Source organism: Cnephaeus nilssonii (assembly GCF_951640355.1).
Source record: "Cnephaeus nilssonii genome assembly, chromosome: 16".
In the NCBI taxonomy this organism is placed as follows: Eukaryota; Metazoa; Chordata; class Mammalia; order Chiroptera; family Vespertilionidae; genus Cnephaeus; species Cnephaeus nilssonii.
Genome location: NC_137087.1, coordinates 52,358,427 through 52,371,661, shown reverse-complemented (window position 1 = coordinate 52,371,661; position 13,235 = coordinate 52,358,427). Strand labels below are relative to the sequence as shown.

Here is a 13,235-nt window from a genome sequence, read left to right as displayed (position 1 = left end):
ACTGCCCACCTCATGACATACCACCTCATTTAAACTCCCAACCCCCTTCTGGGAACAGGTACTACGATCAGCCCGTTTTATAAGATCAGGAAACTGAGGCGTGGCAGAACTGGGACCCAAACCCAGGTTATCTGGCTCCAGAAGCCAAGCTGAACCCCCCGCTTCCTCTTGTACCTGTCCCTTTAAAATGCAAAGGTAACCCTAGCTGATTTGGCTCAATGGATAGAGGGTCGTCAGCCTGTGGACTGAAGGGTCCCAGGTTCAATTCCAGCCAAGGGCACATGCCTCGGTTGTGGACTCGATCCCCAGTAGGGGGCGTGTAGGAGGCAGCTGATCAATGATGCGCTCTCATCATTGATGTTTCTAGCTCTCTCCCTCTCCCTTCCTCTCTGAAATCAATAAAAATATATTTGAAAATAAATAAACCAATCAATCAATAAAATGCAAAGGTGATGTACTACAGCCTCCACGGCAAGGCACACACTTTAAATGGCTGTGCTAAGCCAGCTGTTCTCAACCAGGGCCAATGTGGGCCCTCAGCGGACATTCTTGGTGGTCACATTTTTGTTGGGTGCTAGTGTCATGGACAGGATAAACATTCTACAGTGCACGGGACGGTCCCCTGTGCAACCAAGAATCATCCAGCCCTCCCCTAACCGGTTTGGCTCAGTGGATAGAGCGTCCGCCTGCGGACTGAAGGGTCCCAGGTTCGATTCCAGTCAAGGGCATGTACCTTGGTTGTGGGCACATCCCCAGTGGGGGGTGTGCAGGAGGCAACTGATCAATGTTTCTCTCTCATTGATGTTTCTAACTCTCTATCCCTCTCCCTTCCTCTCTGTAAAAAATCAATAAAATATATTTTTTTAAAAAAAATCATCCAGCCCATACTGCCAATAACACTGAGGCTGAGACACGCTGCACTGAGCCATCCGTTCTCATCCAGACCCCACTCCTAGGCGAAGACATGCCCATTTCCAGCCTAGGCGCATCCGGCAGAACCAGGTGTTTCTCTAGCTGTATATACTTTACTAAACCAAGGATTCTGGGAAGATGCCTCAGAGAGTCCACAAATGTTTGTTTGACACTCATGTTCCTTTTTTATAACATGTTAAAGATAGAGATATCCAGTCGTGGGCAAACGTTAAGTTTACAGTTGTAATACAAATAATTCAGTAATTAATAACAAATACAAGAATCCCGTGTCCCATATTCACAACTGTGAACCTACTTTTGCCTGCCCCTGAATAGTACAGGTACCTACTTTTAAGCTTTATACATTTTTTTCTATTTCAATCTATTATTCTTTAAATATTAAAAACACACTGCCAGAACCAGTGGTTTTGGTGGAACCCTCAGAAATAATGGTGGCTGCCCTAGCTGGTTCGGCTCAGTGGATGGACTGCGGACTAAAGGGTCCCAGGTTCCATTCCAGTCAAAGACACATGCGTTGTTTGTGGGCTTGATCCCCAGGAGGGGGCGTGCAGGAGGCCGCCGACCAATGATTCTGATCATTGATGTGTCTATCTCTCTCTCCCTCTCCCTTCCTCTCTAATCAATAAAAATACTTTTTTTTTAAGAAAAAGGAAAAAATGATGGCCAGCTATCATTTCTGTGTAATTGAAGAGTTTGCTGGGATTTCAAGGTAAACCATTAGAAAAACAATTTGCAACCACTTATCTGGTTGATCAGGAGTTGATATCATGCAACCAAACCCAGGTCCAGAAACAAATTAAGTGCTAAGCTTGATGAGCCTGCCAACATCAGCCACAACCGACTCAGTCAGAAAGTTCTGTGCTTAGCTAAATGGCCCCATGATCCTCAGCGACTCCAGAAGAAATAAATGTGATCAAGTGTAACTTATAAAGCAGAGCTACAAAGAAAATACCCGCAGCCCCAGCCGGTTTGGCACAGTGGATAGAGTGTCAGCCTGCAGTCTGAAAGGTCCCGGGTTCGATTCTGGCCAATTGCGGGCTCGACCCCCAGTAGGGGGCGTGCAGGAGGCAGCCAATCAATTATCCCCTCTCATCATTGATGTCTCTCTCTCTCTCTCTCTCCCTCTCCCTTCCTCTCTAAAATCAATAAAAATACATTTTTAAAAATCAAATACCCCAGCTGACTGCCCCAGGTCAGGCCTCTCCAGCACTCGCAGTGGGCCATAAGGGGGACACATGTGGCTGACAGAACAGTTGTTTTCATTCTTTCCGGGTGTCTAGTCAGGACCACCAGACATTCTCTGCCTCCCCACCAGCCCTCTCACAAACCACGCAGGCTGGGCCCCACGTGCCTTCACATGGTGGAGAAGGAACAGATGCAAATATCTCAACTCATACAAACACAATTAGAACAGATATACGTTAAAACAATGATAGAAGTTAAAACAGCAAAACCAGATTGCTTTCTTTTATCTGGCCAATGTAATGCAACTCCTATGGGCTTAGTAGACAAGATGATAACTTCTCCTTTGAAAGGCAGACAGAAAGCCAAGTCGGACTCCTGGATTCTAGTCTTGGCCGTGTTTCCACCGAGCTGGGAGACCTCAGACAAACCAACTCGCCTCTTTGCAGCTCAGTTTCCGTGCCTTTCAAAATGGACTTGAGCCTGGCCGCTGTGGCTCCGTGGGTGAGCGCCGACCTATGAACCAGGAGGTCACGGCTTGATTCCCCATCAGGGCACATGCCTGGGTTGTGGACTCAATCCCCAGTAGGGGGAGTGCAGGAGGCAGCCCATCAATGATTCTCTCTCATCATTGATGTTTCTCTTCCTCTCCCTTCCTCTCTGAAATCAATGTGTGTTTTTTAAAATGGACTCGGCCTTTGCTCTATCTCTTGGCAGCATCAGCACCCCGGGGAAGTGTTAGAAATGCAGAATCTCAGGCCCCATCCTGCCACTACTACACCCAAATCGGCATTGTAGCGTGACCTGGCCACGTGAGCAGCAGTAGGCTGCCTGGCCTGGGCTTCAGGCTCCGTAGTCCCCTGGGTGTGACAGCAGATGCCCACCTTCTCTCACGGATACTCACTCAGGGAACAGTGAGCATCACTGCTCACCTGGTAATGCAACCTTCTCAAACTAGAGGCTCCTGCCATTGAGCAGACATCCTTTAGAACTCAGAACATAACCACTTTTCCCCCCAAGGAGAGACAGTCAAGCTAAAACAAGCAAACAAAGGACTTGACAACCGTTCTTCTCTAAGGGGACTCGGTGCATCACATTCATCCAAAGAGGGGGCCAAAGGCCAAGATCCCCTAGCCCCGTGGTCGGCAAACTGCGGCTCGCGAGCCACATGCGGCTCTTTGGCCCCTTGTGTGTGGCTCTTCCACAAAATACCACGGCCTGGGCGAGTCTATTTTGAAGAAGTTTAAGTTTAAAAAATTTGGCTCTCAAAAGAAATTTCAATCGTTGTACTGTTGATATTTGGCTTTGTTGACTAATGAGTTTGCCGACCACTGCACTAGACCACTGCTCTTCACTCCTATGCACAGTAAAATCACCTGGAAAGCTTTTTAGAATGAAGGATGTCCAGTCCCCACCCCCCCACCCCCATCCCAACCCAGGTGGGCGGGGGCGGAGCCTGGGCCTAGGCACTGGTTTTCATGCTCTCCACGGGATTGTAATGTGCAGCCCTACCTAGTCTAGCGGTTCTCACATGCTGTCGCCAGATAAGGGACATCAACGTCAAAGAAAACTTGTTTAGGCTGCCAATGTCAGGACCCACCCCAGACCTACAACCTACAGAACCTGAAACTCTGGGGGTGGGGCCACAATCTCTAACTTAAGGAACCCTCCAGGCGCCCTCCCGGCGACGCTTGCTCAGGTTTATGAAACACTGCCCTAGTCCATTGAATGGGACTCGCCAAGGAGTGAAACCCAGATTCTCTCACTTTTAGCAACTCCAGGTGATTCCTGTGCACACAGCCCAGCGAGCTGGTTGGTGGCCACTGCTTTAGGAAACCCTGGGTCCTCTCACTCATCATTTTGAGCACACAGTAGTCAGCATGAGGCTGTAAGGCATAGTCTCTCCTCCGTCTGACTACGGGGGTTTGATTCCTAATTCCTTGATCGCAGGCAAAACACCTTGAGTATCTGTGCCTCTGTTTCCTAGATGGAATACAAAGTGGCATAATGATGATAAAAGTGTAATGACACCTTTTGAGTTTCCTTCCATGTTATTATAAAGAATCAATAAATAATTCACATATAGCACTTAACAGCCAGTGAGTGCATAGGGAGAATTCAATAAGCAAAAGCTGCTATTACTATCAACCATTGTTACTGCCTCTGACCCCGAAGGCCAGGCACATTGTTGTCCAAGCTCCTCTCCATAAACACCGGGAGGCCTCTTCCGGAGCCTTGCAAAAGCGTCTGGCTCTCTTCACGTGCCAGTGGAGAAGGAAAGGCCTCAAAAGCTCATGGGAACCTACGGGGACTCTAGTTTCTCAATGAGAAAAAGTTATCCCCATCAGGTATTGGCCAGCCCTCAATGTTTATTCAGCAAGTGAAAATGACTGAGCATCCAATAAACGACTAATTGATAGATTTCAGGAGACTGTAGGGCAGCAAGTCTCAAATTTCCCTAGGCTGAAAATCAGAACCCTGATTAAAAATGCAACCTCCTGACGGCACCCAAAACCCACTCCTCCATCAGACCCAGGGGAGTGGGGAGCTTAGAATCCATATTTAAAACATCACTGGGAGATAGCAAGCGACTTGTGTCTGTTTTGCTCATTGATGAATTCCCCAGGCACACAGTAGATGCACAATAAATATTTTTGAATGAAAGAGCATTCTGAGGTTCGGACTTAAATTAGATAATTAGACTAAAGCAACAAACACTGTAACAAGTGAATGAACCTTTCGAATTAGTCCATTGGCATCCATGGGCTTTGTCCAACTACTCTAGTGAAATGACATCTCTCTGTCACACACACACACACACACACTTCATCCTTTGTGGAAAATGGAGATGAAACCTCACAGATCGGCGTGGCCATGGGTCTAAAGGAAAAGTGAGGAGTGATTATACCAAGAACTGAATCTGCGTCTGGGAGTTCTCCCACTTAGCCTCAATTTGCTCCTCACATGAGAGAGCAAATCCTCGTGAGATCTAAAAGGCCGGGGAACGTGTGGGGATGTGCTTAGAACACAAGACCCTGCACCAGAAACGCGAACTGCTGTAAAGCCAGGAGCGCTCACACACATCCTGCTCACACCCACTGCTCCTCATCTCTGGACACTTTCACCACAAGCGCCAAGGGTCTACTAGGTCAAAAAGATGGACTCCAAGCCAAAGCACCTTGGGAATCTTAAGACACAGACAAGACTACACGTCAAGTTCACACCCAGGAATGAGGGGCCAAAAGGGGGCCAGGACGCTCTCCAGTTCTATCCTCCTCTCCCGGGCTCCCCAAAGCACCCAGGCCCTGGAGGAGGGCCCTCAGGCCCTCCTGAATCACGGCAGAGGAGTTCGGAGACCAAGCAGGAGGGGGATGCCTTGGTCCAGCTCAGAAGGGAGCTTGCAAGCCTGCGGACAAGAGGGAAGACAACACCCACAGCAAGGTCTCCACCGCTCAGCTGTCCAAACAAATAAAATGGTCCATTTCTTCTGGATCATCTCCTAGTTGTCTTTGCGCGCACACTAGCATGTGCGTGCAGCATACTCACACACAAACACACACACACACACACACACACAAGCCACTTCACATCTTAAAAGAAAAACAACCAAGAAAGGTCTACTTGGTTTGTTTTTCCTGCGTGCCGAGGATTTTTTTTCCTAAATCACATCTGACTTGGTGTTAAAACATCCACCTTCGGCCAAAATACTCTTAAAACAAAGGCTTAATTGGTCCTGCAGTAGCCCTTCTGCTGAAAACCAAGGGAAACAAACATCTGTGGGTCTTGACCTTGCGTACAACCCTGCCCTTGGGGTTGGAATAATGATGAGTGGAAGAGTGTTGGGAGAGCTCTCTTCAGGGAGGAGCAGAGGTGCCTAAACATGGATCCCAATCACCCGCCGGCCCTTTCTCGGAGCCATCTGCAGTGTGGGCCCACCTCTGCCCTGCAACCTGCAAAACCTCCCCCAGGTGAACGGAGACGGTGGGAGGAGCTCCTAGGAGCTGAGGCAGGGGCCAAACCACTACGAGCAGGGGCCTGTACTGGACTCTGGGCAAAGGAGCCTTATCTTACTGCTCCTCCTCATAAATACCACTCACATACCTAACAACCGCCCTGCAGAGCATCTCCATGATAACACTTGAAATCCAGTGTTGAAGTCTCTGTCGAAAGGTCAATGTGAAGCTAAGCACACACACTGCCCTACGCCTCTCCCAGTCGACCCCTGTGTACGAACAGGTGTGGGGAGACTGTGACGAGGAGCTTAAGCCTAACAGCAGAAATTGGAAGCAAATACCCAACAACGCAGAAAAACTACATGCAATGTGCCCTATTCCGACATGGAATGCTATGCAGCCGTAAAAAAAAAAAAAAGCAAGTTACACAGTAACGGGGTTAACACTCACAGGCACGATGCTGAGTGGGGCCAGACATGAGACAGTAGATTCTGCACAGCTCCATTTCTAAGAGGCAAAACTCATCCATGATGATAGCTAGAATTACTCCTTGGTGGGAATTTTTACTGGAGGTCCAGGAAGGATGACTGGGAAGAGAAGAGACTTCTGGGAAGTTGCTAATATTCTTTACCAGGAAAGGCAAACGACAGTCCCTGAGCCACATCCAGCCACTGTCTGATTTTATAAAGTTTCATGGGGACACAGTCACAGCTATGCCTTCAGGTACTATTTTTGGGTGCGTTCTCGTCACACTGGCAGGGCTGAGTAGTTGCCATAGAGATCGCATGGCCCACGAAGCCTAAAATACTTACTATGTGGCCCCTTACAGAAGAAGTATCCCAAACCCATTCTATCCTATAGTGATGTGGGTAAAAGTTCATCCACCTCTCCATGAAAGATCTGAGTACTGCACTTCAATAAAACTTTTAAAAAGTCAACAGTCAAATGACGTCTAAAAAAAGGCTTTTCAATTTCCATTCCATATATATTTGTGCTAACCTTTTAGAGAGAATCATCTTTGTTACTTTTGTCTTTTCAAAACTGAGAGGACTCAGGAGGTTGTCAAAAGTGGGGGAAGATGCCAACACAGCCATGGATATTGTGTCCATACCTTTGACAAGAACATGACGTGTCTACAGAATCACTCAGCGTCCATTCATATAAACGGTGAACTTGGCCAAGCCCTGAGACTGCAGGAGGGATGGCTAGGGGGAGGGGGATGGATCTCATGTGATACACGGTATCATACTACTCGAGGTTATTTTAGGAGATAGCTTAGGAGAGCAACAAGCTCAGCTCCTACTGAAATACAGTATTTATTAAGGCTAAACCGGTTTATGTTTCCAGGAAAGAAAATTCGGCCCTGACCATCAGACGTTGCATTTAAGCCTTATCCTGGAGACCAGAGCACAGGGGACACGGCTGCTCTCCTGCTCACCAACGCAATGCCACCCTCTCCTCCCACCCCACCTCGTGGCTGAGCCGCCATGGGCCTTGGGAACCATTTTTGTGTGTCTGAGGTTTCCTCCTTTTTGCCCTTTGCTTCTTTTGTCTCTTTTTTTTTTTTTTTTGGCCATTTATCCTTTGATGATCCAACTAGAATTACAGCTAGCTGCCATTTGGCGTGGCCTGGTCCTGGTCCGGCGAGGGGGGAGGAACACTGAGAGCGCGCGGTGCTGGGCCTCTGATAAAACGTCCCTCTGTTTGCCCACATGGGCATCCAGCCTCGGCAAACAGAAGCAGGGCAGAACAATACTACCTGTTCATGGAGGAATAGTGATGGTTTCAGTCCTCCAAACAATGAGCTCTGTAATTTACTCCATCTTCCTCCTGAGAAAGGGCTTCCCAGGGCCCGCGCCGTGCCAGGTGGTTTGCAGCAAAGACAGAGCTGCCCGGCCTAACAAGGGCCGCTTCAGCAGGGTGTAAAGACACAACAGCTGGTCTGGTCTCGGCTGGTCTCCCAGTGCCATGGCCCCAGCCAGCCTTTCCACACCGAGATAGGGATCACTACGCTATTCAGCCTCAACAATTCCCACACCCCGGGCAACAGGCTTTTCCAGCGCTCCCCGAGATGTCGTAGGCCCCGGGCGGGACACTGGTCAGCCCTCCATTCACGGGGAGTCCGGGTTTGGGCACGTCCTCTAACCAAACCCCGAGTCTACAACCAGTTTCTGGGAGCAAGACTCACTGCGCCATTCATCAAGAGGGACAAGGGCCCACCGGACGTGTGCCAGCAAGAACAAGTGGAGGCCCAGCTGAAGACACCACCAGTCCCGAAAATATCTGGGGGGTGGGAGGGTAGAACCAAGGTCACCCTTTCCCCTCAAATACACACACAGATCAGCCAGCACGACTTCACAAGTAACAGAAATATTTTTAAAGTAAGTTACTGTCACCTTGAAATGGGTACAAAAATATTAGGGATCCACCCAATAAAAATGCCTGCGGAGTCATAGTTTTCCCTGGCGGAGTGGTGCACAGGTTACCGGGGGCAAATGGCTCCTTGAAAGTCTTACCCAGGAAGATGCAGCTGTGCAGCAGCAGAGACACACAGATGCCATGCGGCTGGAGTTCCAGGAGACCACCTGCCCACACCCAGGTTATGGGCAAGGTAACTACAAGGCAGGGAATGCTGGGACAAACACATCATTCAACCCACCGACATCGACTTCTGAGAAGAGGAGGCCCCAGGGCCAGACTTGCACACCTCCACGGTCAGTGTCAAAGCCTCCTTCAAAGGGTTAAACCAGAAGACTCAAGGAGGTTCAGCCCCATCAGTTACACCAGGAGGCCCATCCATCCTGGCACAGCCAGGCCAGGCCAGACAGACAGACGAAAATCGTATTAGTCTGCTCTCGCTCCACAACCGCCTTCTGCTGGCATCCGTTCAGCTCGGAGTCTATATTAGTTCATGATTTGTTTAGCCTTTGGATTTAAGAGAATGGAACTCTACGTGAGCAGGAAACAGGACACTCATCAGAAGCTGGGATCTGTCGCCTTTCCCTTCCAGCACTGTTAGTGTCATATATCAACAGGCCCGGGAGAAATCAACATTTCAGGACAATCAGGTCAAAAGTGATATTCTTAGCACCACTTAACATGATTTTGATCCACCGGAAACAACTCTCTGGCTGTCACACAGCCTCCTCTCCCGTCTCCCCCCTTCACTCTTCCTGGCCACTTTCTGTCGCCTCTTTTTACTCCCAGTTTAAGACCCCTCCCTAAGCAAAAAACAGTAGCCAAGCTGGGGTCTGTGTGCCCATTATGCCTGAACAAGAGACTCTTCACACAAAAAAACACAGGCTTCTCTTTCTTCCCATATCTTTAAATCATTTCAGCAGCACATCTTCTGCTCTTGTTTATTCTTTACTTCCTACCTCCCCCAATCAACCACCACCACCACCGCCGCCGCCGCCATCACCACCATCGTCATCACCACCACCATCATCACCACCACCATCATCACCACCATCACCATCATCGTCATTGCCATCATCATCATCATCATCATCATCATCATCACATCATCTAGGCTGAGGGAAGGAGTAGAGAATAAAAGACACAAGAGACCTACACATAGACAATTCAAGCTTCAGGATCTGTTGCATGTCCTACCTGAATTGCAATCTGGTGTTCAATCGTTTTGTACGCAGAGTAATGTGTATTCCCGGACTGAAAATGGAGCTGTAGAAAGAAACCAAATCAAAGCGTTCTGCTTATGTCACAAACTACAAGGAAACATCTTAAGCAGTTTATGAATAGCAGACAAACCTGCCTACATTGAACTGCAGCATTGGCATTCAATCGGGACCCGTGTACTTTATTTGTTGCTATGGATAAGATGATCATCATAATCTAAGGTAAATTAAAAATTTTTTTAAAAAGCCCTATTCAATCAGCAAAAAGGAAGTGGGGGAGGGGGCCAGGAGTGAGAATCAGTAACATGAAAAGGGAAGGGAAGGACGCCCACTTAGACATAAGAAGCCAGTGTGCTGAGCAGGGTGCTGCAGGAAAACTGACTGTGCTGCACAGGTCAGCAGAATTGCAACACGTAGGCCACAGGCAGAGCGTGGGAGAGAAAGGGTTCTGAGAAGCCACAAGACGGCCACAGGTAGACAAGCCCCCCATGGTGCTAATGCCTGGGCTCCAACTCCTTGCCAACTCGAGTCTATTTTGGGGAAAACAAATGTGTCGGGCAGAATTCAGGGGCCACCCCAGGCCTCGTACATTCTTTCACAATGACTAAGCTATGTGTGGCCCAGGAGGCTCCGGAGAGCCCGCACTCTAGGTATCCACGCTTCCCCAGAGAGGGAGCCAACCACTGTCCAACAGCCACCAAGTTTTCTGAAGAAAGACCACTTGGTGGCCCGGGAGTGATGTTCACCTAGACCCGTGGTCGGCAAACTGCGGCTCGCGAGCCACATGCGGCTCTTTGGCCCCTTGAGTGTGGTTCTTCCACAAAATACCACGGCCTGGGCGAGCCTATTTTGAAGAAGTGGCGTTAGAAGAAGTTTAAGGTTAAAAAATTTGGCTCTCAAAAGAAATTCCAATCGTTGTACCGTTGATATTTGGCTCTGTTGACTAATGAGTTTGCCGACCACTGACCTAGACCCTACACAGGAAAGTCCGGACATCTCTCCTGAGTCTTTCCCTCGGAAACTCTACTGTTTCCCCATCAAAGTGTGCATCCCCAAAGAGAAAGGAATACCAAGATTCCTCACCACATTCTTCCTTTCCCAAACAGGACCTGTTAATCTTGGAATCCTACCAATCGGGAAAAACAAACACCATCTGATTTCCTTTATAAACACTACAACAATCTCTAAAGAATCGCAACACTATCTGAAAATGCATTTCCATTTGCCATTTACACACAAACGGTGAAGAGTCAGATGGTCCTAAGAAATTGCTGCCCATCCCCCTCGCAGCGATAGGCCTAGTGGTGTTTCCAAACCGGGATCGGTGTGATTACAACATACTATCGCTACCACTGCTACGACTCTATTACTATTACCATTATCAGAACACTCTGTATAGCCACAGGTAACCTCGCCTGCAAGGGTTTTAGACCCTATTAGTTTATATAGTCCTCCCTGCCAAAAAAATATTATTCAGTCCATAAATAACAGAAGGAGGGGGGGGGACAGAAAGGGGGTTTCACTTAAGAACTTCTGAACCAACTCAAAATAAACACGACACCGTAGCAATCACATTTTAAGCAACAGTCTAAAGCTGTATTGCCCATGACATAAGGCTGTTAAATTCCCATTTTTGGTTCTGAGAGCATTTTATCTGTCACAAATAAACAAAAAATATTGCCTGGATATATTAAGAGTCTGCCTGCCCCAGAAACACAATATTACTCAAAGTTCAAAGGGGGCACAAGAAAGGTGGGCCCAACAAAAGCATTTTCTCACCTGTCAAGGCAGAGGAATGAACCACACTCCCCGAAAAAGCCAGGGATGAATGCTGAGCAAGTGAAGATATGCCCCCCAACGCACACAGCCCCCACACAGACTCACAAGCAGGTCATCCAAAGTGGATTGCTGCAAAAGAACGATGAATTTGCACCCTTCCCCCCGCCCCCCCCATCCCCCCTCTCTGCTCCCCACCCTTTTTTGTGAAAACTGCCAGTCAGTAAGCGGAGATTGCACTAATTACTGTGACAATGCTGCGTCGTGTTAAAACAACTTTTGTTAAAACAACTTTTGTGCACGAGACAGGTTGCTCTGCGAGTTTGGAATTCTTGGCTAGAGAGCAGCTCTGGTCGGGGAGGGGGTGTTCTCCTTCTAAGGAGAGAAGGCAACACTAACAACGTGTCCCCCTTTGCAGCGGGTTTTCTTCTCCTCTTTTCCACCGGCCTGGTTCAGAGTTTAATGGAAATTTGTCCAAGCTTTGCTTCCCACAGACCCCGCGGAGCCCCTCGGCAATCTGTACGCAGGCTAACCACGGGAATCTTATATTGTCAATTAAAACTGAATGGACATCTGATAACCAAGTCCAGGGTCGTGGAAACAAAATTTCATATAATCACAGCCCTACGAATACATTAATGAAACTGTGGCTAATCCAAATTCAATTCTCACTTGTCGGGTTCCAGGCTTAATCCTGGCGTTCACCGCCACCCAAACAACAATGCAACCCAGAGAGAAAGCTGCAATTAAAACAGGAAAGGTGCAGCTGCGGGTCCTGGCGACTCTGGGAGGACAAAGTTAATTTAACCTGCACACGCACACCATCCTAGCACCCCCGAGCAATGTCACTTCCCTCCTCAGGTGTCCAGACACACAGTATAACCTCGACCAGCTCATCAATACCCCCAGCACAAGCTCCCTGCAGTATTCCCTCCCAGCCAGTAACCAGTGTTGGAGGGATTTCGAGCTCCGCGTCCTCCAGCTACAGTGACGAAGCCTTAACCATTTTCTTGGTTCTCCTTTGGGCTTCCACCCTCCCTTTTCCCCAATAGCCCCCCTTCTAAAACCCATTCCAAACTGCTTTTTCCTTCCCTGTAAAACACACAGATGCCTTGTTCGTTATGGTCTAGCTTTTTAGGACAAAGATAAAATACAAGAACCCTGTAAAACCTTGGCATTCTAAACTGCAACACCCCTGCATTTATATCTCTGTAAAAAGCTCTAAGGCGGGAGAGAACAAGAGATGGTTGGCTCTCTGCTTTTTTGGGAAGAGATGGGGAGGTTGCAAGACCCAGGACAAAACACAGGGCTCTCTAAGGCATATCCAAGGCTCATCTGAGTTTAAGAACCAGGTTCCCATAATCCTCGACTCTTGGGACTGCCCTGCTGTGGGTCACCTGCAGCACTGACGTCACTTCCGCTCGCAGCAACTGTGGCTGTGGTACCCTGGGCATGCAACAGGCCCTCGACGGGGTGCCTCCCTCCCAGGGGTGTCACCAAATGAGAACGCCAAGCTACTTCCCAATTAATTCCTTCCTGTGAAACTCTCAACAAAGTAGACCTTCCCTTCCTGTGTGTGTTTGTTTCCAGCGGCCAAGCCCACCCACCCATTCTCACACCCGAGGGTGACCTGGCCCTCACCGGTCCTGAGGAAGCACCAGGAAGAGGTGGCTGTGCCCAGCACCGGGGGGAGGGGGGGGGAGGGCACGATTTGCCAGCAACTGGAAAACCAACATCTTACAGTTAACTGCTC

General features: G+C 48.7%; 1 protein-coding gene across 1 annotated transcript in view; it reads right to left on the bottom strand.

Annotated features, from left to right (window-relative positions):
* TCF7L2 (transcription factor 7 like 2) overlaps positions 1–13,235 on the bottom strand; it is a 197,608-nt gene that overhangs the window by 174,279 nt on the left and 10,094 nt on the right. Inside the window, 1 exon segment of the mRNA XM_079793814.1 lies at positions 9,684–9,752. Within this exon segment, the coding sequence (XP_079649940.1) occupies positions 9,684–9,752 (69 nt within the window).